Source organism: Cervus elaphus, chromosome 29, assembly GCF_910594005.1.
Source record: "Cervus elaphus chromosome 29, mCerEla1.1, whole genome shotgun sequence".
NCBI classification, from domain to species: Eukaryota; Metazoa; Chordata; class Mammalia; order Artiodactyla; family Cervidae; genus Cervus; species Cervus elaphus.
The window spans coordinates 28,743,774-28,771,094 of record NC_057843.1 but is presented as its reverse complement, the minus strand read 5'-3'; the positions used below and the strand labels follow the sequence as shown (position 1 = coordinate 28,771,094).

The 27,321-nt window shown below is 40.1% G+C and overlaps 1 protein-coding gene across 6 annotated transcripts in view; it reads right to left on the bottom strand.

Annotated features, from left to right (window-relative positions):
* The window catches only part of FREM1 (FRAS1 related extracellular matrix 1), a 171,123-nt gene that overhangs the window by 86,648 nt on the left and 57,154 nt on the right, over positions 1 to 27,321 (bottom strand). For 5 of the 6 annotated variants that reach the window (XM_043891226.1, XM_043891227.1, XM_043891229.1 and 2 more), the window contains 6 exons: positions 22,830 to 22,972; positions 13,207 to 13,403; positions 12,403 to 12,493; positions 10,659 to 10,826; positions 6,189 to 6,397; positions 3,668 to 3,761 (listed from right to left, as the gene is read on the bottom strand). In XM_043891226.1, coding sequence (XP_043747161.1) covers positions 3,668 to 3,761; positions 6,189 to 6,397; positions 10,659 to 10,826; positions 12,403 to 12,493; positions 13,207 to 13,403; positions 22,830 to 22,972 — 902 coding nt within the window. Of the gene's footprint in view, positions 1 to 3,667; positions 3,762 to 6,188; positions 6,398 to 10,658; positions 10,827 to 12,402; positions 12,494 to 13,206; positions 13,404 to 19,910; positions 20,043 to 22,829; positions 22,973 to 27,321 lie in introns of those variants that run through there. The other variant, XM_043891232.1, reaches the window with a different exon arrangement.

The following is a 27,321-nucleotide window of genomic DNA, read 5'->3' as shown; positions in this document are numbered from 1 at the left end:
TATATTGGAACATTTAGAGGCTAAAGTCATGATATTTGGGGCTTAAATTAAAATAATTAAGGAAAGAGAAAATAAATGAAGGAAATATGGTAAAACAATAGCAATTATTAAGATGAGGTGATCGGTATATGAGACTTTATTATGATATTCTCTCTACTTTGACACCACCCTTATGGAAAAAGTGAAGAAGAACTAAAGAGCCTCTTGATGAAAGTGAAAGAGGAGAGTGAAAAAGTTGGCTTTAAACTAAAAATTCAGAAAACTAAGATCATGGCATCCAGTCCCATCACTTCATGGCAAATAGATGGGCAAACAATGGAAACAGTGAGAGACTTTATTTTGGGGGGCTCCAAAATCACTGAAGATGGTGACTTGTAGCCATGAAATTAAAAGACCCTTGCTCCTTGGAAGGAAAGTTATGACCAACCTAGACAGCATATCAAAAAGCAGAGACATTACTTTGCTGACAAAGGTCCATCTAGTCAAAGCTATGGTTTTTCCAGTAGTCATGTATGGATGTGAGAGTTGGACTATAAAGAGAGCTGAGCGCTGAAGAATTGATGCTTTTGAACTGTGGTATTGGAGAAGACTCTTGAGAGTCCCTTGGACAGCAAGGAGATCTAACCAGTCAATCCTAAAGGAAATCAGTCCTGAATATTCATTGGAAGGGCTGATGCTGAAGCTGAAAATCCAATACTTTGGCCACCTGATGCGAAGAACTGACTCATTTGAAAAGACCCTGATGCTGGGAAAGATTAAGGGCAGGAGGAGAAGGGGACAACAGAGGATGAGATGGTTGGATAGCATCACTGACTAGATGGACATGAGTTTGAGTAAGCTCTGGGAGTTGGTGATGGACAGGGAAGCCTGGAGTGCTGCAGTTCATGGGGTCACAAAGAGTTGAACACTATTGAGGGACTGAACTAAACTGAACTGATGTGGGATCTTAGATCCCTAACCATGTCCCCTGCATTGCAAGGCAGATTCTTAACCACTGGACTACCAGGGAAGTCCCCAGTGTGATCTTTTTAAAATGTGGCTTTCATCAAGTCACCATTCTGTGCATGGGTGCATGTGCAAGGTTAGTCATGTCTGACTCTTTAGGACCCCGTGGACTGTCACCCACCAGGCTCCTCTGTCCATGGAATTTTCTAGGCAAAAATACTAGAGTGGGTTGACATTTCTTACTCCAGGGTATCTTCCTGATCCAGGGATAGAACCTGAGTCTCCTGCATTGCAGATAGATTTTCTCTCTCTCTTTTTTAAGTCTTTATTGAATTTGTTACAATATTGCTTCTGTTTTATGTTTTGTTATTTTGGCCAGGAGGCATATGGGATCTCAGCACCCTGACCAGGAATTGAACTCATGCCCCCTGCATTGGAAGGCAACAACTTAACCACTAGACCACCAGAGATGTCCCCAGGCAGATTCTTTATCACTGAAGTTTCACTAGCTTCTCAGGGACTTTCCTAGGGTCTCTGGCCTCATCTCATGCAATGGGGTGCCTTTGACAATCTGTTCCACTCCACTGTTATCCCCAAGACACTGTGTTCCACACACATCAGGTCTTTGTACCATCTTTGCATCCTCGCCCTGTCCCTTGCCTGCTATGTTCTCCCCTAGCTTTTTATTTGACTTTCTCCACGTTTAGGTTACATATGGATTCCTCCAGGAAAACTTCTTGACAACTGAGACTCACTTAGAAACTTTCTTCATTTACCCTCTTTTAGTACCCTGTTGACTTGTAGAACACATCCATATTTTAACTAATTATTTCAGTGATAATCTGTTTAAAGCCCACCTCCTCCCTTGCCCATAAGCTCCACAAGAAGAGGAAGTATATTTGTCTTGTTCATCATCATAGCCCAAGCATTTAGCATAGGACCTGGCATATACAAAGCACTTATTAAGCATCAATGGGATAAATGAATGGATGAATATAACTATGTATATATGCCCTGGTCACTCTGCTATTTAAACAGGCTAACAACTCTACAACAAATATACATGAAATCACGTTGACACTTTCCTTTAACAGGTAGAGAATAGAGTGATAAGCCCAGGCTTATTTCTTTAATTAAAGGTAGAAAAAGCATGCAATACTCTATCGCATTTTCTATTGGCTTATTAAGGGACAATATCTCTGTTCAAGTCCTCAAAGTAGATTGAGTGAAGACCCTCTTCATTATTGCTCTTGACCCCATCTGATTCTAACACATTCATGATAATCACCACGCAGCAGTTCACAAAATAGCCTCAGCTTTCAAATGCATAAAAGTCCAAAGGTGATAGAATTAAAAACATTTCTCCTGGATGAAAAAAAAAATCATACATAATTGTCCCCAAACTGCCTAAACTTCTGATTGGCTTTCAAAGGACATGCTCTTTTGTCTAAAAAGTAACAGGGATTCTTTTCCTCAAAGGCACAGCTTATTGTCATTGATAAAAGATAGTCACAGACAGAAGATAGAGTTGGGATTTTCACCGGAAATTTTCTTTTCAGGAAAAAAATGTAACTCGGAAAAGCTTTCTTGATATGTAAAAGTCCACCGATAAAGAAAACTCACCTTTATGAAGCTGAAATGACATACTTCTTTTCATCTAGGTATAAGACCATCATGAGAACTAAGTGGGAAAATGATAGGAAGGGACTCTGCATTGAACCTGGCATGCGTAAGTGCTCCTGAATTACAATCACCTGTTAATTGAGCTCTGTGGCAGTGGTGAAGAAGAAAGAACGCTGGCCTGATGACCAGAGTAGAGATGTCAGCCCAGGTCTACATGGTCAAGTTCATGGCTTTAGACAAGTCATTGAACTTTCTCAGACCTTTGCTATAAAATAAAGATAATTCCTTTCCTGTGTACTTTCAAAAACACTAGATGGGTGTGATCATTCTAAATTAATTATTAACTGTAAAATATCTTGCAAACACATTATTATGATTTTTAACAATAATTTCATACCATGAAGATCTGACCAACTGTAACAGAAATAGAATTTGGTACAGTAAGAGTAATTAGAGGGTCTTTAAGAAGCATGGTAAGTCTTCTGCAGACTTTCCTTTGTCACTAAATATAAATAACTGCAAATCCTGTGAGTTATGCTTGTGGACATGGATAGTCACTCAACAAAGAAACCTGAGGATTCCCATCAAGCCTTTGAGCATGTACTCAACCTTTATGTGCAGATTTTCCTTCATTTGTCAAAAGGGGGAAATTAATCATCTCAAACAGGCCAGGGGAATGTACACTACAGGAATTCACAAAAACTTACATTGTGCATACAGATATGCCTCCTTGCACACAACAGGAAAAACCCCTATGATGCTAGCCTAACCCATCCAACTACTAGATAAATATTTTTGAATGTTACTGCTCAAAATATTGGAAATAATTTATATGAGGAACCAATTGCTTCTTCAGTTAAGTCTCTGAGTTTGAGGGCAGAGCATTCCTATCTTTAAATGGACTGGAATGAGAAACCAGTATGCCCATTTCACCAATATATTTTTTCCCTCTATTGCCTGTCCTGACACATTCCAAGACATAAACAGGCACTTTCTTGCTTTGGCGTCCATGTATCTTCATTTCTATCAGAGACCCTAAGAAGATTCCAAATCCAAAACTTTGTTTCTATATGAACCAAGGAGGAAACTTACTACATACCTCAATGTGTAGAACATATTCAGCTGCATTTGTGCCATCTGTGACCTGCAGTACTATGTCATCCTGAAGGTCCTCAGATCCATCATGCTGATATCTGTGGGGATGATAGTTGTCACTAATCTCTCAAGGCCACAGTGAGAGTGCGCTGAGATTCCTGTCACAAGAGCTTTTCCATGGTTTTGGCCCTATGTTCAATCAAATAAACATATAACCAAAATCCCAGTATAATCTTAAAGTCACTTACATAACCATTCAAGCATCCTTGATGGTAAAATTGCTCCGCCTGGGAAAAAAATGTATTCTGTGCATTCTTCTTTTTTTTTTTTTTTCCATTTATTTTTATTAGTTGGAGGCTAATCACTTTACAATATTGTAGTGGTTTTTGTCATACATTGGCATGAATCAGCCATGGATTTACATGTATTCCCCATCCCGATCCCCCCTCCCACCTCCCTCTCCACCCGATTCCTCTGAGTCTTCCCAGTGCACCAGGCCCGTAACTTGTCCCCAAATCAAAAAGCAGCCCTTTAAGTTGTCACTGTAAAAATGGGAAGCAGTGGATGTAGCTCTGCTTACATACAGAAAACACTGCCTGGGGCCAAGGGGACCCTAAGACTGAGTAGTGACAGACAGAAGTGGGACAATGAGAGGATTTTGGTGATTCTCCCTCCTCTCCCACTTTTAGGGCTAATCCTTCTGTGCTCTGAATCAGTTTAGCTCTGCCCTGAAACCTCATCTATGGATTACTCTCTACCTCTCTCCTGCCATTTCCCTCTTGCCAATGACTAGGTCTTTTCCTCTCAACCTAAGAAGATTCTTGAATCTCTTCAGACTTAAAAATATTTTTTTTTTATCTATTCTTGACACTATTATCTTTTCTTCCTCCAATCAAGTTTCTTAAAGGAATTGTCTAATTCTAGACTTTCCATTCACTCTCTTGTCTACTGTAGTGATACACTGTAAGTTTTAAATAATTGTTGAACTGAGCCAAATGTTTAGCTTATTGATGATATTGACTCATTCATGCACTAGTTAGGGATTCAATTTCAGTGGTGGAAAAAGCCCACCTCCAACCTCCAGTTTCCCTCCCAACATTCCAAATGTGCCTCCTATGCTTTATTTTGTCATGCTCCCTGATCAAAAGTAGACTGATATGTGATAATGTGCTAATTCAAATAAATTTTACCATGCTATTATCCTTAAAAGGGCCAAATAGATCTAGGAGTACACATTTCAAGCTATGACAATGGAATCAAACAGAACTTCTTTTAAAACCAGACTCATTCACAAACTTGCTAAGTGATGTTAGTTAACCTCTTTGTGCCTTAGTTAACTCAACTATAATATGAGAACAGAACCATCTGCCTTATCAGGTTTGGTTGCTATGAAGTTTAATGAACGAAACATAATTGCAAGTTTCTAGAAGAATGCTTGAACTATAGCTCAAGAATGCTTGAACTATGTGCTGGCAAAATTGGTACCTTTTTTCTATCAATTACTCATTCCCTAGAAAGAACTGCCTAAACAGAGCTCTCTTTCTGAAGGGTAGGAAAGAGCTGAGATCCTGGGGTTGGGGGAGAAAATTTTAATGAAAATAAAAGTAGTGAAAAGAGCTTAAGATATTGGAAGCTATAAATAAAACAGTGTAACTAAACTTCTGGATGAAAATGTTCTTCCTGTACACAAATCCCCCTTCTTTATCAATTTCCAAATGCAAAACTAAGCATTTGAGGCCTATACTTTATCAAAAAGACCAAAATTCTAGTTTGTAACTTGAATTTGCACAAGTGAGAAGTTAACCAGTATGTCTGTCTACCTGACAACTGCTTTTGAGTATCTTGCATTATTTTACAGAGAAAGGGTTTTACTAGATATTTTTTTAAGTGTCTTACATAATGACATTAGGCAGAGGAAAGGAACATCCTCAAGGTGAAGGGAACTATTAATACTATAGGCCCACTACAGAACTATGAAGCAGGGATTACTCCATCCCTGACTATAAGAGACCCAAGTACTAGTCTGTGTCCTACCTACCTAACCTACCCTACTTATTCACCTGCAAATCACCTCCCCAGTAGAATGGATTAAAAAGTCACACTAAAGACATCAATCAACAGAATCCTATCCCAGAATTTCCCAGGTTATGAAGTTGGCTTTTCTGAAAGCCAAATTCAATTATGTAGATTAGCCTTATAGATTAGCTCAGACTCAATTCATCTAGTTTGACTGCTACCCTTTGTGATATGTGCTGTTGCAGCGAATTTAATATTCATGGCAATTCCATTTTTGTTGTTCAAATATTCATAATATCATTCCCATCAGTACAGCAAGCCAAAGGGGAAGAAAATGTCTGGAGGGAAAACTATAGGGTTGTTATTTCTAATGTTCCACTGCCCCTTGAAAGTATTAGGTGGCATGTTGCTACTCCTGCAAGAATTGAATAAACTTCTTACACTGCCTCACAATTGATTCAAATGGGAGCCAAAGCGTGTAAAACAAAGAATCTAGGAAATGTTCTAACCTAAGTTTTAAGGCCTGGAGGTCTCCCCAGGAAAACGTAGCCCCCGTGTTTAGCGGGAATCCATTTAGCTCCACCATTCCATGCTGAGGCGGACTCTGCAAGGAGAGGTGGATGTTGTCCAGTTTGGTGTCCTCGTCAGAAACCAGGACATGCTCTGTGCTGAGGACCCACTGACCTCCCTCAGCCACTCTCAGAGGTTTGGTCAACACCTGGAAGGAAGGAGGAAACATTTAAAGCCTTGTCCATGAGGTGTACCTGAAAACATAACTCATGAAAGCAACAGAAAACTTCCAGCATTATCTTTACATGTCAATCCAACTTTCAAGAATGTTCTAAAGGGGACAAATTCATAGTTGAACATCTTGGCTAACAAATATTTTTTGCTAAATGCTTTCAGTTTTAAGCATTGATGGACCCAAAGAAACAAGGCAGATCTAGAAACCTGAAAGCATCTACATTTCATTGACCTCAGATCCTAAATCAGTTCAGTTCAGTTCAGTTACTCAGTCATGTCTGACTCTTTGTGACCCCATGAATCACAGAGCGCCAGGCCTCCCTGTCCATCACCAACTCCTGGAGTTTATTCAAACTCATGCCCATCGAGTCGGTGATGCCATCCAGCCATCTCATCCTCTGAGCAATTAGATCTATCAGCAGCAATCAGATTTATCATCAGAGTATAATATCTAAACTATGTATCTAAACTAAGAAAATAACATTCCTCATTATGTCTGTATCTATCATTGCTTGGCACATATGTACCTTAATTTACAAAATGAACAAAACCTATATTAAATTTCCTGAGGGAAAGAATCCATGTTTTCTTACACCCTAAAAATTCTTAAAGACTGGAGTGACTGATTGGAGCATTTAAGGGTTAGGGTAGTGAGCATTTTAGAGATGGAAGTAGAACAGGGAAACTGAAGACTGGAAATTGAAGAATTCACAGGAAATAGATTTATTCAAACATTAGACTGAAATATTAAAGCCATAAAGATAATTTTCTATAATAGAAAAGACCCACTGCTCAATAAAAATTCATTTGAAAGTAAAAAGCAAGTCTGAACAACTTGGGATATTTATCATTACTTTGGGAGTTAGCAAGAAGTGTTCCATGGTCAAACACAACCTGAAAATAGTCACATATTAATACAATATCTTCACCTTGGAGGTTTATAAGACTCATAATCATCTTCATGCTCTGAGATCCTAGAGTAGGAAAATCTGTTGACTTTATTTAACCTACTATTTTCTCAAATTTGTATTACTACACAGAATCAAAAACAAGTTGATACAGCAGGGCCACAAGTCATGGGCTTTGAAGGCTCCTCACCAACGGTCTGGGGTGACGCTCTGCTAATGTGAGGACACAATGTTCTCCAAGGAAGCAGCTACTCTCTTCAGAGCAGCTGCCACTCCTAGAAAGGAGAAGTTTCCCCAACGAAAGATCTTGAAAAGGGGGTTGGGAGTGAGGGGGAAAGAAATGGGCAGAGGAAAGGGAAGTGAGCAAGAAATCACAGCATCCACTTACATCTCTGCTCCATCCTCCCTCCCACCCACCCACAGCTGCCCCAAGGGCAGCCCGTGGGCCATAGAAATGATGACACCAAGCTCCCTGGGACAGCTGCCTTGTATTCTTTAGTAGACGACTTCTTTCAGCAAAGCAAAACATAAAGAGCCTTTTCTCCCTACAACCACTCACTCCTACCTTTCCCAAGAGGCTTACTCTCATTTGCCACACCTACATTTCACTGACTGTAGGAGAAAGAAAGAAAGGGAGCTCACATTTAAAGATTATTATCACTGAAACATGGTCCACGTGTGCCAGCCTCGTTTTGTCCTGAGTTACATCAATTAAGATCCCAAGATGCTAAGTTTCAAGGAATATACTTTGCCTCATTCAATGACTTTTAAATATATATGGTCTTAGAACAACTTTTGAAGACTAAAAGCATAAGGCTAACTTACTCCCACTTTTTCGTCATTCACCTTCCAGTCCCTCCCTGAACCCAGTGCTTAGGTTTCTGGAACTTCAGGTCAGTATGGCATCAAGATTCATGGTTTCACTCAACCTAGTGGTCTGTGGATTTTTAACATCAGGGAACAGCTCCCACAACCATTTTCACACAGGAGATTCATTTAATTTGACTTCTGTTGTATTATTCTCAGTTCTCTATGGTACTATTTCATTTGTCTCATACACTGTAGAAAAAAATACAGAAGCCCCTATGCCTCTCGAGCCCCAAGTCCTCGTAACTTCCATTTACCTTCAAACGACAGAGGTAACTATTCACTTCACTCTTTCTGTTGGTTCCCACCTCCCCACCCCACAGATCATCTTTCTCTAGCAAAAGGTTTGGATATTTTACATAAAAAAAAAAAAAACAGCTTCTCTGTGATTGTTCTGGAAAACACGGTAGCGTCTTTGGATGCTGAGCTATTTAAGTGCATGCATCTCATACAAAGGATGATCTGAATAATATCTAATCAAATTCACAGACATTCAAAACTGTATTTTCAACATGGAACATGATCTGGTCCCCAGCAGGGAAGGAGACAAAGAATCCAGTTTAGGTTATTTTGTGTGACCTCTTGGGGGGCCCATCTTCTACCAAAACTTGCATGCTCAGAGGCCTGAGGGGTCAGGCCAATGAGGTAAATGAGTGTCCTGAGCTGCATGGATACTTTGGTGACTGGGGAACATGCCCTGTCCAACTGCTACAGAGTGGGGGTGGGGAAGCTGCAGAAGCCAGAAATCCAGAAACAAACACAGAATGATATCATTGAGATAATTCACACACCATACAATCTACCCCTTGAAGGTGTAAAAGACAATGTCTTTTAGTATTCTTCTTTTAGTATTTTCACACATTCAAAGTTATGTAACCATTATGATCAAGTTTAGAATATTTTCACACACAAAAAAAACCCTGTCTTTGTTAGCAATTACTCCTTATTTCCCTACAATCCTTCCCTCTCCCACCCTCCCATTCCCCCAGCTTGCAGTCCTATGCTGTGCTGTGCCTCTGCCCATGGGATTCTCCAGGCAAGAATGGTAGAGTGGGTTGCCATGCCCTCCTCCAGGGAATCTTCCCAACCCAAGGATCAAACCCAGGTCTCCTAAATTATAGGAAGATTCTTCACCGTCTGAGCCACCAGGGAAACCCAAGAATAATGGAGTGGGTAGCCTATCCCTTCTCCAGGGGAACTTACCAACATAGGAATCGAACCAGGGTCTCCTGCATTACAGGTGGATTCTTTACCAGCTGAGCTACCCGGAAAGCCCCCTTGCAGTCCTAAGCAACCACTAATCTACTTTCTTCTCCTATAGACTTGCCTACCCTGGATCTTTCATATAGATGGATTTGTATAACATGTGGTCTTCTGTGACTGGGTACTTGTCTTTGAAATAATGTTTTCCAAGTTAAGCTAATTGGTAGCACATATTAGTACTTTATTCCTTTATAGTTGAGGATTGATATTCCAATGTGTGGATTGCCACATTTCATTGATCCATTCAGCAGCTAACAGAAATTTGGGCAATCCATTCCTTTCAAGTAACATTTAGACTCATCAGAACAGTTGTGCAGGTTGGATAAGTGCCTCGGTCCCTCAGCGTGAGACCTCTGCCCCACAACTTTGGGTGGATGCAGAGATGGTGAGGAAAGCACAGGAAAGGGAGCATCCAAGCTTTCCTGGTTTCATTTCAGGTGGGGGCCTGGGAAGGTGGCCTCTCTCCCTAGGGATATGACATGGATGGGTTCTAGTCCCCGCTGGTTCCTAATGAATGGGTAATCACACTTTGTCTTTCCACTTATGAGGGAAGAAAAACAAGCCTAGGAATAGCCACACTCATTAACCCTAGCACTCTGATGGGGAGGAGGCAGGCGGGGAACAAACTCTCATGATGAATCCTAGCCCTGAAGATAAGATGTGCAAGGTAGCATCGCCTTGATAGTCTGGTTTTAATGAGAGACCCGAGTGCTTTAAAGCTGACACAAACATGAGGGAGTGGAACAGGATAGGATGCAAGGGTCCATCTTAATTCATTTTGGAAAATTAAAGCGCTTATTTAGATGACAGAGCAGCATAGCTAGTCTGTGGGGAGAGCAAATAAGCCTGTCTGGTTGCTAAGAGACTCCTAATTTAATCTCCTTCCCCTGATCAACACATGAAACTCAGTAAAAAGGAAAGGAAATGAAAGAGATTTTGATAAAGCTTTGAAAATCATGCCAAATGATTTTCATGCCAAATAAAGCAACTGGAAAATCTCACCTTTTAGATAGAAAGTCCCATAGGAGGTGAAGGACTCCCCTCCCCACGCTCGTGTTCCCTACACTGTCGTTGGAAAATAGAAAAGTCCTTAGAAACAGCCTAAGGAGAAGTGAGTATTTCGAGTAAGTCTTTAAAAACCTTTTTCTCCTTAGGTCCTCCCTCCTCTTCATCCTTCGTATCAAGCATGATACCTACCTTTGGGGCCTGATTGTCCACCGGAAGAATCGTGATGTTAAAGCAGATCCCATATAGCGTCCCACCGTGCTGGTTACTGACAGAAAAGGCAAACTGGACGTGTCTTGGATGGGGACCTACATCTTGCATGGGTGGCATATAGGCCACTTTCATATGGTTCACAGCATGCTGCAAAGCAAATCAAGATGGACTTGTGGGTACTGACTGCCAGGATCAGAGACATTTAAAGACCTGGGGCTAAGAGACCCTTCGGGTTAACTTAATATGGAACATCGCAAGCACTCCCATCATCAATCTGAAGATTCTACAAGGCTCTATCTTACAAATCACTTTTAAAAATGGGAGGAAAAAGAACAAAGAAATTAAGAAACTATGCCAAGTGTTTAAAGTCATGCAACTCTATAAAAGACAGGGAACTTGAATTTCAACTCTACTTCACCATGAAGGAGCTGTGTGATATTGGTCAAGCTACTTAAACTTGTGAGGCCCAGGCACCCTGGAGCCCAAGTTCCACAACAAGAGAAGCCGCTGCAATGAGAAGCCTAAGCACCGCAACCAGAGAGTAGCCCCTGCTCACCACAACTAGAGAAAAGCCTGTGCACCAACGAAGTTCCACCACAGCCAAGAGTAAATAATTAAATAATATAATTATGAGGCCCCTGTTTCCTTATCTATAAAATAAGGTAATAAAATAATAGTACTTATCATGAGGGTTGGCATGTTCATTTACCACGTCTAACTACCACGGGGTCACAAAGAGTTGGACATGACTTAGAGATTGAACAACAAACTACAGTGAGATTCGACACAATGAACCTTAAACCTGAGGCGGCGCTCCTGCCTAAGCACTCATTATTTCTGTGACCTCACTCAGGCCTTCAGAATAGAGACCCATAGGAGTAGGGAGAAGGTTAAGGAAGGATTTTGGAAAGCAGTAGATATTAAGTACATACATTGAATTATGTACCCCATACACACAAAAAAGATACGCTGATGTCCTAAACCCCAGCACCTCAGCATATGACCTTGTTTAGAAACGGGCGTGGCAAAACTCACAATTAGTTAAGGTAAGGCTGTACTGGAATAAAGTGGCCCTTAATCCTACGTAACTTGTGTCCTCATAAGAAGAGAGAGACATAGGGAGAACACAGCCGTGGGGTGACCAAAGCAGAGAGTGGAGTGATCATCTACAAGCCAAGGAATGTAAGATTCCCAGCAAACCACTAGTTGCTGGGAAGAAAAAAGGTAAGACACCCCCCACCCCACCCATGAACAAGGTTTTGGAGGATGGTATCCCTGCTGACACCCTGACTTCAGACATCTCACCTACAGAACTATAAGCCTACACACTCAGTCCTTCAAAGCCACCTAGTTTGTGGCAGTTTCCATAGCAGCCCTAGGAAACTAACATATAGGTTATTAGATGAACTGAAATTGATGGAATAAAACATATGCATCAGGTCCCTAAATCAGAGCCCTAAACCAGGAACCTAAGTTGATGCAAAAGTCTGTATTGAATTATAATGAGATTTTATTATACAAATATATTCAGCTGGCTCAAGCATTTTCAAATACATGTCACTTGCTTAATGGAAATGTGCAAGCAGAAAGAATATAGACATCAGGTATTTGTTGCTTGTGGTGGATGTCAAAGACCAAAATTCTCAAGTAAAATGCTAGGAGCACCAGACCTTCTCAGAGGACACTTTCATGTGTTTGTCAACATTTGAGCATAGCATCATACCTGAGTAAAATATTTTAACCCTGGAGCTGCAGGAGTCTTGGTTAGCCTTGGTATGCTGTCCACCATGAATAATTTCCCAGCATCTAAGTGTCTAAAGAAAAATAAAAGAGAGCACATCAGCTACTTTTCCAGGTAAAAATTAAGTCACACATTACCTGTAACCACATTTTCTAAAGCTAAAAGTGCTCATTGTCAGAATAAATCAAATGTTCCATCTTTATATTCTCTCTTTATATCAGGGGCAGGGACTTAGACTTACTAGCCTTAAGTCTAATATCATGAATGCCATTCTCATCATAACTGTAAAAAGTATGTACAAAATTTCTACTCTGACAAGATGAAAGGGAATCTAACTACAATGAGATACAGTTAGATACTCATCCTAAAAACATTTACTCACTATCATTTAGTACATAATTCAAGCCTAAGGGATATTCATGGCACTTTCTGGATTGGAATCATAGAATATGACCATTTTTATAGCCTGAGATATCTAAAAATAAAGCTATGAAGACTCAATAAATTGTACCTAAAAGAAAAAAGTGTTCTCTTTAGAAAAAGGGATTAAAGACTGTTTTCAGCCTACTTAAGCTAAAGACACTACAAGTTGCAGGCCATTTACCTATTAACATAGCCTTTGAAGGAAGGCATGAGACAAGCTTGAGATTAGAATAAATGCTGAATTGAAGTTTATGTCTGACTAACAAAACAAGCGAACCAAGGACTACACAGTGACACTTTCAACTCAATCCTAGAACACAACCTTCAACTAATAGCCCAAGTGATGACTTTTCATAGAGATACCTGTGGCTGGAGGAGAAAAATGGAGGAGCGGTTATTGTGTAGAGCAGCTCCCGGTCATGTGATTCTGTATCTATAAAATGTAGATGTTTCTTAGTGATGTAGGCCACCTCCGTTTCCTTGACAACTAAATGCCGAGAAACTCCAGGAGCCTCTTTTGGAAGCTGATCATCTACTGGGGTGATATGGATTGTCACCACCTGGAAAGAAATTATCTGTGTCATTCATTTGAAATACCAAAAAGACATCAGAAAAAAGACACTCCACTATCATTCAATCAACTATGATTTTCAAAAACTGCCATTTAATAATACACTTCCAGTGAAAAAGTTCAGGAGCTATTAAGAGCATGAGCTAAAAATGGATCATTCTCCATCCATTTTTCACTGTATCTTAAGAATACAATTATCAAAAAAAATTAAAAAAAAAATTAAAAAAAAAAGAATACAATTATCACAATTACATTTAATGCAGTCCTGAGTGCTATCAAATGGGCACCCAACACACAAAATATATTCCTGGTTTTATTTGTTGTTGTTGTTGTTCAGCCACTAAGTCTTTTCTAATTCTTTGTGACCCAATGACTGTAGCATGCCAGGCTCCTCTGTCCTCCACTATCTCCAGGAATTTGCTCAGATTCATGTCCATTGCGTCGGTGATGCCACCTAACCATCTCATCCTATGCCACCCCCTTTTCCTTTTGCCTTCAGTCTTTCCCAGCATCAGGGTCTTTTCCAATGAGTCAGTTCTTCTCATCAGGTGGCCAGAGTATTGGGCCTTCACATAGAGCAAGAATTATGACGGAGTGGAAGGAGGAAGAGAAAGCCCAGGCTGTTGGTAAAGAGATGTAAAAGTAAAACCTGACGCTTTCAAACTGTGGTGCTGGAGGAGACTCTTCCTCCTTCCACTCTGTCATAATTCCTTGACATAACTTTTGGTTCCTCTTTTTCTACCCACATAGAACACATCACTGAGTCCTAGAGTATGCATTTATAAATTTTTCCAAACAGTGACCACACCCTCCTCCCCAGCTGTCAGCCCCGCTATTCCTGATCTTGCTCCAGCTTGCATAATTTCTTCCTTGTATCATCGTAACAGCTTTCCATCATCCCTAATTTCAATAACTAATCTTGAATTTTCATACCTCTGGTCTTATCTTTTAAAAAACACAAGTAAAATCAGGTTATTCACTTCCTCAAAGATCTAAAAAAGTTACAAATGAAGTTATCTACAAAACAGAAATAGACCCACAGACATAGAAAACAAATTTATGGTTACCAAAGGGGAAAGGCAAGGGAGGGATAAATTAGGAGGCTGGGATGAACACATATACACTACGATATGTAAAATAGATAACCACCAAGGACCTACTGCATAGCACAGGGAAATATTCTCACTAGTTTTTAATCTATACAAGAAAAGAATCTGAAAAAGAATGCATGTCTGTGTTCAGTCATGTCCAACTGTGTGTGACCCTATGGACTATAGCCTGCCAGAATCCTCTGTCCATGGGTTTCTCCTGGCAAGGATACTGGAGTGGGTTGCAATTTCCTCCACCAAAGGGTCTTCCCGACCCAGGGACTGAACCCACATCTCCTGTATCTTGTGCTTTGGCAGGTGGATTCTTTACCCCTGAGCCACCTGGGAAGCCCCTGAAAAAGAATATATATACATAAATGTGTGTAACTGAATCACTTGTTGTATACCTGAAATTAACACAACACTTTAACTATACTTCAGTAAAATTTTTTAAAACAAGAAAGTAAAAAGGAAATCTTAAACAACCACCCAGGAGGGATAGAATTATTCAAACTCCCTAGCATGGTATTCAAGACCCTTCACGGTTTAGACACACTCTTTAACTTTGTCTTTTGCCACCTTTTAACATTAATCTAGCACCCTGCTTGCACAAAGCAGATCCAGTCCTAGTCCCCAAACATGCCTCTCTGCTCTGGACCACGTTGTTTCTTCAGTCTGGAATGCTCTTCTCCTGTTTTCTCTAGCAACTCAATTCTTTCGTACTCTTGAAGGCTCTTCTTGAAACGTTTTCCAGTCTCTCAGTTGGATTTCATTTTTCTTGAATTTTCATTATCCCTTGACAAACACTATAATTGCATTGTCTTGCATTATTAGTTTGTAGTTTACATGTCATCTCTCCTAGACTGTAAGTTCCACAAGAGGAAGATCACAGTATAGTTCCACATGGAATGTGCCAGTGAATGGACAGTCCTGAGTATACCACTTGGTAATTACCTATCTTGAACAAGTCATTCATCTTTTTCGAGTGTCCATTTTCTTATCTGTAAATTTAGGCATAATATCAGCTCCACCACATCTAGCATGATATTTTGTAGGTAGGAGGCACTTTATCATGTTTTCTCACTGAATGAGTCTACATGTCCTGTTGTGATGTTAAGAATTTTCTCAAACATTCACAGGTTTAGATCTTGCAAGGAGGGCAAGGAGATTTTGCCAAACAGTTTTTAGCATCACTTTTTTTCTTTTTTTAAAGAATAATCCATGCCTGGTTGGAAGAAAGCAATTACTCTCTCTTGAAATGGTACATTTGCTTGGCATCATGAAAGCCTGATGCATTCAGTTCAATTCAGTTCAGTCACTCAGCTGTGTCTGACTCTTTGCGACCGCATGAATCGCAGCACACCAGGCCTCCCTGTCCATCACCAACTCCCAGAGTTTACTAAACTCATGTCCATCAAGTCGGTGTTGCCATCTAGCCATCTCATCCTCTGTCGTCCCCTTCTCTTCCTGCCCCTAATCCCTCCCAGCATCAGGGTCTTTTCCAATGAATCAACTCTTCGCATGAGGTGGCCAAAGTACTGGCACATTAAAGTATTAATATTCTTCTCCTGGTTTTGATTTATTTAATATTGTCACTGAAACACAGATCAACAATGCCAGTTTTTTCTAAGAAAGTGGTGTTCACAATAACCAGTTTGAAAATGAAGAGAATTCCTTTTTAATATTAACCTACAAAGCAAAAATTAAAACATAGTTAAGCTTTTGCTATAATATATGGAACATCAGCTCAGCCACCTACAAACTTTTGCTGCCTGGGGCAAATCATTTGACCCTTTTGGGGCTCAGTTTTTCTTCCTGTACATTGGGAATAATAAGAATGGCCATTACAGTGAAGTGTTGTTAGGATCAAACAAGATATCTGACATCACACAGAGTACCTGATAGTAGGTGCTCAATAAATCAATTCCCTATCTCCATTCTTCATCACTTTTAGAAAAGTATATAGCATATTTACTACTCCATTATGAAGTATTTCAATAATTAAAAACTAAGCCCAGTTATCAAAATAATGGAACACAATGACAGTCATTTCTTTAGTTTCCTGGAATCTATGTCATGATTTTTTTTTTTCCCAATTACAGTTTTTTGCTAATCTACAAAGTTCAGAAATTCTCTATGGGACCTCCCAGTCATGGTGTGGATCAGTGAGGCTCCACTTAATTGAAAAACTGGATTTAATAAGGAAACAATACTTATTGTGCATTCAAAGAGACCATTTTCTATGCAAATTTATTCTCTAGAGTGCTCTTTGTAGAAAAAGAATGTACAAGCAATGCTTTTTTATACCCCAGTAGTAATTCTTGGTGGGCCCATTTTTCAACATGCTTTATGATTGCTTAAGTTGATGTATCTTTACATATTTATGCATGTCCAAATAATTACTGTGTGTGTGTATTCTGTGGGTGAGAAAAATCCAATTTTAACAAACTCCATAGAGAAATAAACTGTTCCCATTCTTACTGAAATTTGGTTGTAAAAAGGACCTAATTAAATACCCATTCCCACACAGTGGAAAACTAGTGCCCATACCAGTCACTGGGCTCTTGCCTGCTGCCTTCCCCTACATGCCTCCAGTCCACTTAAGGCCACAGGCACCCACAGACAGACTGGCGGGAAATCAGTACATAAAGAAATAAATCAGTATATAAAATGACAATGACTGACCTTGACCCTCACAATACAGGTAACAATAGGACACTCCACCAGATAGTATCTACCTTTCTTGTGGACCTGAATTCTTGATCCCTTCTCTGCTCTGAGGTTTGATTCCTATCTGATTCCTTCTTTTTCATCTTCCTTTGAGATTGTGTGTGTGCATGCTAAGTTACTTCAGTTGTGTCTGACTCCTTGAGAAACTATGGACTAGAGCCCTCCAGGCTCCTCTGTCCATGGGATTCTCTAGGCAAGAATACTGGGGTAGGATGCCACGCCCTCCCCTCCAGGGGAAGTTCCTGACCCAGGGATCAAATCTGCATCTCTATGTCTCCTGCTTTGGCAGGAGAGTTCTTTAACACTAGCACCACCTGTGAAGCTGATCCTTTGAGATTTTCAAAGCTATTTTTCACCCACAGGAATTATCACTTCAGTTCAGTTCAGTTCAGTCACTCAGTTGTGTCTGACTCTTTGCAACCCCATGGACCATAGCATGCCGGGCTTCATTATACATCACCAACTCTCAGAGCTTGCTCAAACTCATGTCCATCGCATTGGTGATGCCATCCAACCATCTCATCCTCTGTCGTCCAGTTCTCCTCCTGCCCTCAATCTTTCCCAGCATCAGGGTCTTATCAAATGAGTTATTTCTTCGCATCAGATGGCCATAGTACTGGAGTTTCAGCTTCAGCATCAGTCCTTCCAATGAATATTCAGGACTGATTTCCCTTAGGATTGACTGATTGGATCTTCTTGCTGTCCAAGGGACTCTCAAGAGTCTTCTCCAACACCACAGTTCAAAGCATCAATTCTTTGGCACTCAGTTTTCCTTATAGTCCAACTCTCACATCCGTACATGACTACTGGAAAAACCATAGTTTTGACTAGATGGACCTTTCTCAGCAAAGCAATGTCTCTGCCTTTTAATATGCTGTCTAGGTTGGTCATAGCTTTTCTTCAAAGGAGAAAGCATCTTCTAATTTCATGGCTGCAGTCACCATCCACAGTGATTTTGGAGCCCAAGAAAATAAAGTCTCTAACTGTTTCCATTGTTTGCCCATCTATTTGCCATGAAGTCATGGGACCAGATGCCATGATCTTTGTTTTTTGAATGTTGAGTTTTAAACCAACTTTTTCACCCTCCTCGTTCACTTTTATCAAGAGGCTCTTTAGTTCTTCTTCGTTTTCTGCCATAAGGGCGGTGTCATCTGCGTATCTGAGGTTATTGATATTTCCCCCAGCAATCTTGATTCCAGCAGACCTGGGTCACAGAGCATGTGGCATAAGCCCTCTTGGAGGAGGTCACCATTAACCTCACCATAGAGCCACCGAGCAGACAACCCACAACTGCAGAACAATTATACCAAATAAATTCTTGCACTGGAATTATACCCAAAGCTAGTTTTGCGCACTCCACTCTCCAGTCTGACTTCTGATAAATGCCCATCCCAGCTGCCTGTTCTCTCCACTGGTCACATTACATTTCCTTCCTCCCACTTCACACACAGGCCTTTGTGGCATCTGCTTCCTTTTTTTCAGTTTCTTAGTTCTCTTTCTTCTCTTCTTATGTTTGTCTCTCTATTTTACTGCTAACATTACGCTCTCCTAGACTAAGACCTCAAGTGTAAGCTTTATAAAGTTCTCTACTGAGAAGAATAAAGAAGAAATATTTTCTTTTTATGGTCAGCTTTATTGAGGACTATGCTACATACAATGAACTGCATTCAATTTAAGTCTATAACTTGATGAGTTTTGACAATTACATATATCTATGAAGACACCACCGCAATTAAGATACATAATATCTCCCATGGGTTTGCTCTTTTTTTTGGTTGGTTGGTTGGTTTGATAGTATTTTATCATATAGAAAGAAAGAAAGTGAAGTCACTCAGTCATGTCTGATTCTTTGTGACCGCATGGACTGTAGCCTACCAGGCTCCTCCATCCATGGGATTCTCCAGGCAAGAACACTGGAGTGGGTTGCCTTTTCCTTCTCCAGGGGATTTCATTGTATAGATATACCATATTTTTTTAAAACCAGTCTTCTGCTGATGAGTATTGTGGGTGCTGATACAAACAATTATACACTTAATAATCTAAGAAAATATTTTTCAAAAGCAAATTGAGTAAGTGCGGCTTTATTTGGCAACAGTCATGATAACCAAGATGGAACGAGACGGGCTTCTGGCTAACACTTTGTTGATGGATAGGTAGGTTGCTCAGTAGGAATATCCAGATGGGAAGGATGAGAGGAAGTAAGTGGCATCTCCACTTATGCAACTTCCTCCCTGCTTTGACCAGACACTCACGTGAGAAAATCTTTGGTCCCTGTCCCTATGGAAGGAAGTATTCTAACAGTATGGCTGAAAAAAATCCAGGGTTTGAGTTTAATCTTCAGTGACCCAGGAACCTTCTGATCACAAAAGCTCCAATCAAGTAACCATTTCATCTGGTCTTATAGTTGAACAGTTGAAAGTTACATTTTGTTGAATATTTTAAATACATTTTTATCTGTTGGACATGACTAGATACTTGTACAAATTGAAGATGCAATCATCAAATAGACCAGGTAATCATTTGTATTCCTTAAGAATCAGTTTCAGTGATAATTATAACATAGAAACTCTTACCAGCACACACGTATACACAATAATTGTTTTGTTTTTATACACCACACTAATTCCTGAAAACTCTGAAAACTAAAGCTTTACACTTAGTACCTCCCTATCTCACTTCTTTCCCAGTCCCTGCCAAATGGTTGGGTCTTCTTATTTCCTCCCAGTTTCATTACAAGTTGAAAGAAGCAGAGTTCGTTTTAGAACCAACATACAATTCTTGGGGTTCTACTCTGAGGCAGGTACCAAGATCTGAAGATACAGAGATAAATATATCAGGATCCCTGTCATTAACAAGCCCACCACTGATCCAATAAAATAAATAATGGCCTCACATTATAGTAACTTGGTATCAGATCATGTAAAAGGACCAGATAGCCAAACCTGGAGAAATGGGAATAAGAGGATCAGAGAAGGATTCCTAGAGCAGATGATGTTATAGCTGAGAGCTGGTCCATATCTAGAGATGCTAAAGCTGCTAAAGACCAGAAGAGGGAGAGTTGCGGGAAAAAAAACAACTAGATGAATTCTACTCAACATATTGCTTCTGGATCAATGAATTTATTTTTGTTGTTTAATCACTTAGTTGTGTTCCACTCTTTGTGACCCCATGGACAGCAGCCCACTAGTCTCCTCTTGTCCATGGAATTTCCCAAACAAGAATACTGGGGTGGGTTATCATTTCCTTCTCCAGGGGATCCTTCTGACCCAAGGATCAAACCCATGTCTCCTGCATTGGCAGGCAGATTCTTTACTACTGGCTACCAGGGAAGTCTATCAGTGAATTTTATTTGTCCTCAAATAATTGTCCTCAAAGGATGAAGTTAATTGCTTCTTTTCTTAAGAGACCATGTGAGAGATTCGGAGAATAATCTAGTTCAAAAAAGATGAAGGTTGAAACAAAAGCAATGACAGTGGGGTGGGGTAAGTAGAGATAGATGAGAGAAATTTCTCAAGTAGATTTAGTAATACTTGCTGACTGATTGGTTATACAGATAACTCAGCAGAAAGAGGGTAGTGGTGACTACAGAAATTCCATTTACAATGGCTTTGCACAGTTTTAGCGAAATAGGCTAAATGTCTTGTGAACATGTTGAGTTTAAAATAAATGTAGAGATGTCAGGTAAAGACGTAGGTACAGAAGTCTGAGCTGGAGGATATTTAGGAGTCAGAAAATAGGTGGTACATGAAAACAGAGCAAAATTCTTTTTCTCCCCATTTCTCTCTCTCTTTCTCCCTCCCTCCTTCCTCATCCCTCTCTTTCTTTCTCTCTTTTTCCAACCCTTCCTTTTTTTTCTTCTCTCCCTCCCCATTCAACATAGATTAAGAAGATAAATAAAAGCAGAGAAAAATATGATATGATTTCCTTAGAAGCACAACCATAATGGGAAATAAACATAACTGGATCTGACTTATTTAATCTGACTTATTTGTCAAGATTTACAAATAATTTTAGTTCAGTAAAGTTTTCATTACTGCTGTCTTTACTAGAGAAAACTGATGTCTATACTTGTGAGTATCAAAAATATGATCTATAAAATATACAATAGCAGAAAAGTAAAAAGTAGTCCTGAATTTCCTATTTTCAAAAAGGCCCGTAGTTTGCTAAAAGTGATATGGTATTCTAGTCAGAAACATAGCATAGTTAATGGATACAACAGAAGATGTAGAAGTAAATCCTACTAATAGTTTTCATTTTGGACTATCAGATCAACTAAGATTTCAAGAAAAAAAAGAATCAATAAATGGCACAATTATATACATTGATGAAAAGAGGAGGCTGTTCTACGTAAAGGAATTTTTTTTTAGTCAATAAGCAGATGAATTGAGAATTTCCTCATTCATTTTTCCATTACTTCTTTTAGCAAGGAGCATCTACCTCCTTCAGTTTCTGAGCCATCCCTATCATTCCTCCTGATCATCCCCTTTTGTTACTTTTATCCTGGCAAACAGATAAATAACCCAATCATCTATGTCTTGGCTAATGTCAATGACGGTGACACTATGAGATGATATTATATAACCAATAGGGATCAGGTTCAAAATTTGTTTAGACCCCTATATATGCTAACTTCTGAAATAAGAGGTATAAAATGCCTAGCAAAAAGAACTATATATAGTGTGTGTCACTTATATATAAGTGTCACCACCAACTGCCCTCTCCTCACAAGAAATTTACCCCTTTATAGCTATCCAGACCCTTTTTTTTCTGTAGGATGATGGATCCTTAAGCCTATTTTTATATTCTGTATATTTAAATAAAATCCTTGAATGTTAATAAAACTCTTAGTTCTTCAAAAGCAATAATAAATAAAAGCAAATATATTCATTGAGTACTTACTAGGTGCCAGAAGGTTCACCATAGTCATATGTATTATGTCATAAGGAAGTTCTTTTATCTGTTTTACAGATAAGGAAACTGAGACACAGGTCAGTTAATGCCAAGAACAGGAGAAAAAGACAGTCTAACTACAGAGCCTATATTTTAACCACCACACACAAAATAAATCAGCGTTGTTGTTTTTTTTTAATGTTATGAAGCAAGCAAATCTCATAAGATACTCTTCATAAAAGGGTCCCATAGTTAACTAACTTTGGAAACACTGCCTACATGGAAATGTACATAACCCACTTTAGTATTCTTGGGCTTCCCTTATGGCTCAGCTGGTAAAGAATCCACCTGTAATAAGGGAGACATGGGTTTGATCCCTGGGTTGGGAAGATCCCCTGGAGAAGGAAACAGCTACTCACTCCAATATTCTGGCCTGGAGAATTCCATGGGGTCGCAAAGAGTCGGACGTGACTGAGTGACTTTCACTTTCACGTAAGTTTGAACAATGTGAACATAAGCTGTTCACGTAAATTTGGGGGAAAGTAAATTTTAAAAAGCAGTTATGTTGCAAGGATATTGACTTAATTTTGCTTCTTCCATTGCTCCTCAAACTTTGGAATCTGTTTTCACAGAGTTTCTAATAATATCTTCCAGAACTGATATCTGTGGACAAGATTTTGGGAAAGTGTTCAGAGATGGACTCTTACCTGTGGCACTGAGAGATTTGGAGGTTCGTGGCTGTCCCACAGGACAAATTCAAATGAATCTTCAAAGATTTCTCCACCAAAGTGACGATAGTAAATGACGCCATTGAATAGATCCCTCTGAATGAAGCCAGGGACTGGATAGCCTATAGAGTCCACAAAATACCACATACCTTTGTAACCATCTGTCAGGTGCTGGGGTAAAATAATTTTGGATTTATTTACAAGTTTTTTCTGCCTAGTAAGTTGGATGTACCCAAGGAGTATTTTTTTAAAAGTATAGCTGATTTACAATATTGTGTTAGCTTCAGGTATATAGCAAAGTAATTTATATTTTTTTCCAGATTCTTTTCTGTTATAGATTATTAGAAGATTCTGAATATAGTTCCCCGTGCTATACAGCAAATCCTTATTGCTTATCAATTTTGTGTATAGTAGTTTGTTTGAGTGATTATTATTAAATGCTCTATCAAAGCAGGAGGAGAAGGAGGTGACAGCTTAGATGATTAAATGGCATCACTGACTCAATGGACATTAGTTTGAGCAAACTCTGGGAGATAGAGAAGGAAGGGAAGCCTGACGTGATGCAGTTCATGGGGTCAGTCTCAAAGAGTCAGACACAACTTAGTGACTGAAAAACAAAAATCACAACTTATAAATAATAAAGCATAAAAATTAAAGTTACTACCTCTGCCTTAGGGTATATAGAAAAATTAGCATGAGAAAAATATTTTCAAGAAACAGTCTTAAAGTCAGACAAGATGGCAGAGGAGAGAAAGACCCTGAGCTCACATCCTCTCGTGGGCATACCAAAATTACAACTATCTTCAGAATACCCATCCATGAAAAAGTCCAGAACATACCAGAGGAGATCTTCTATAATTAAAGTTATAAAGAAGAAACCACAATAAGGTTGGTAGGAGGAGTAAAGTCACAATATAGTCAAGTTTCATACCCCAGGGTGGGCAATACACATAGAGGAGAATAATTACAAGTGCAGAGTTTCTCTCAAAGGATTAAGAGCTCCAAGTCTAAGCCCAGGGATCCTGCACTTGGGAAGATGAGTCTCCAGGGCATTTGACTTTGAGGACCTATAGGGTTACTTTTGATAGACCCAGACAGCTGGGGGAAATAGAGTGTGTGCATGCATACTCAGTCACGTTTGACTCTTTGCAAGCCCCTGAACTGTAGCCCGCCAGGCTCCTCTGTCCATGGGATTCTCCAGGCAAAACTACTGGAGTGGGTTGCCGTTTCCTCTTCCAGGGGATCTTCCTGACCCATGATCCATGGGTCTCCTGCATCTCCTGCACTGGCAGGCAGATTCTTTAGCACTGTGCCACCTGGGACATGGGGAAAATACAGACTTCACTCTTAAAAGTCACACAAGGAATCTCACATGCCTCAGGACACAGGGAAGAAGCAGTAATTTGACAGAAGTCTAGGTCAGAAATTAAAAGATGCTTGCTCCTTGGAGGAAAATTTATGACAAACCTAGACAGCATGTTAAAAAGCAGGGACATTACTTTGCTGACAAAAGTCCATCTAGTCAAAGCTATGGTTTTTCCAGTAGTTATGTATGAATGTGAGAGTTGGACCATGAAGAAAGCTGAGCGCCAAAGAACTGATGCTTTTGAATTGTGGTGTTGGAGAAGACTCTTGAGAGTCCCTTGGCCAGCAGGGAGATGAAACCAGTCAATCCTAAAGGAAATCAGTCCTGAATATTCATTAGAAGGACTGATGCTGAAGCTCCAATACTTTGGCCATGTGATACAAAGAGCCAACTCATTGGAAAAGACCCTGATCCTGGGAAAGACTGAAGGCAGAAGGAGAAGAGGATGCCAGAGGATGAGATGGATGGATGGCATCACCAATATGATGAACAAGTTTGAGCAAGCTCTGGGAGTTGGTGATGGACAGGGAAGCCTGGTGTGCTACAGTCCATAGGGTCACAAAGAGTTGGCCATGACTGAGAGATTGAACTGAACTGAACTGGATTGAACTGAACTGAACTGAACTATGCTGGACTGAACTGAACTGGACTGAACTGGGTCAGAACAACTTGCTTATCTAGGAGAACCTTCTGGAGAGACATGAGGCAACCACAGTTCACTCTGGGGACACAGATACTGGCAGCAGTCATTTTTGGGAACCTGTTCTACCACACAGACACTGGCTCTAGCAAACACCATTGTGGAATCCTCCCTCTATTTTATTAGGGCCAAGACCCAGCCCCGATCCAGCCCACAGGCCTAGGGGTTCCAGTGCTGGGATGCCTCAAGCCAAGCAACTAACTGGGTAGGGACACAACCTTACTCAGGCCGTCTTAAGACCTCCTGAGCCAACAGTTGCCTCTGGACACAGCCCTGCCCACCAGAGAGTGCAGGACCCAGCTCCAGCCATCTCTGGGTAGACACCAACTCCAGAATAGCCTGGACCCCAGACATACTCTCCAGGGAGCCTACTCTAGCCCCTGAACTAGTTGTATCCACCAGGGAGCAGGTACTAACTGCATAAAATCAGATATGCAGCCTGCAAACACATCCTGACCAACTGGACCATGGTCCTGCCCACTACCAAACCAACACAAGCTTCAGGACAACCCAGACCCTGCACTCAACAGTGTCAAGAAGTAGTCCCACGCACCAGTGATGCAAAACCAGCTCTAGTACCCTTAGGTCCTGTAACTAGACTCGAGTATCTGACTCTGCCTGCCAGTGGGCCACACTAGCCCTAGGACCTGGTTCTACCCACCATTGGGTAGTAACAGCCCCAGAGTCTCCTGGATCTTGACCCAACCCAAGAATAAGCCAGCACTAATGCCACCTTGTGACCCGGTCCCACCAACCAGCAGCCAGCAACCTCCACACAACCCAGGGCCTGGTAACCAACCAGACAGGGAGTAAACCAAGCATATAAGACTGCCTACACAGTCAGCCCAGCACAATAGGAAGACACACACATCCCCTAGAACATATCACTCGGGTGATGAGAGCAGGACGTGTTGCTAGGACACATATGATGTCTCCTACAAAAGGCTGCTTCTCCAAGGTCAGAAAGCATAACTAGCCTACCAGATACATAAAAATAAAAACAGCAACCTAGGTAAAAGGAGGCAACAAAGGAACATGTTTCAAACAAATAAGATAAAACCCCATAAGAATAACTAAGCAAAGTAGAGATAGGCAATCTACTTAAGAGCTCAAGGTAGTGATTACAAAGATGATCAAATAACCCAAGAGAAAAATGGATGCACAGAATGAGAAGTTTTTTTTTTTTTTTTTAATGAAAAGTTAAAAAATATGAAGGACAACCAGACAGAGATGAAGAGTACAGTAACTGAAGTGAAAAATACCCTAGAAGGAATCAAGAGTAGACTAAATGATACAGAGGAACTGATCAGCATGCTGGAAGACAGAGTAGTAGAAATCACTGATGCGAAGTAGACAAAAGAAAAAAGAATGAAGAGAAAATGAGGACAGTTTGAGAGACCTCTGGGACAACATCAACCACCCTAATATTCACATTATAGGAGTCACAGAAGGAGAAGAGAGAGAGAACCTATCAGCATATTTGAAGACATAAGTCAAAAACTTCCCTAACCTGGTAAAGAAAACAGCTATCTAAGTTTAGGGAGTACAGGGAGTCCTATACAGGATTTACTCAAAGAGGAACACACCAAGACACATTATAATGATAATGGCAAAATTAAATATAAAGACAGAATATTAAAAACAGCAAAAGAAAAGCAACAAATAATGTATAAAGGAACCCCACATAAATCTATCAGGTGAATTTCAACAAAAATCCTGCAGACCAGAAGAGAGAGGCACAATATATTTTAAGTGACGAAAAGGAAAAACCTACAACCAAGAATATTCTACCCAGCAAGACTCTTGTTCAGATTTGATGGAGAGATCAAAAATTTTACAGGCAAACAAAAGATAAGAGTTCAACACCACCAAAACAGCTTAACAAGAAATGTTGAAGGAATTTTAAGAGAAAAATAAAATACCACAACTAGAAACATGAAAATTGCAAAAGGAAAATTAGTAAAGGCAAACATATAGCACAAAGTTAGTAAGTCATTCACACACAAAGATATGAGGAAGATTAAAAACCAAAAGTGGTTAAATCATCTATATCCACAATAAGCAGTTAAGGGGTTCATAAAACAATTAGATGTAATATATGACATCAGAAGGGCTTCCCTGGTGGCTTAGCAGTAAAGAATCTGCCTGCCAACACAGGAGACACAGGTCCAATCCCTGGGTCAGGACCTCCTCTGGAGAAGGAAATGGAAACCCACTCCAGTATTCTTGCCTTGGAAATCCCATGGACAGAGGAGTCCATGGGGTTGCAAGGGCTGGATGCAACTTAGCAACTAAACCACCACCACCATGACATCAAAAGCAGTGAGGAGAGAAGAGTACAGGGTTATTAAAATGTATCTGAAATTAAGACACTGATGAAAGAAACTGAAGACAACATAAACAGA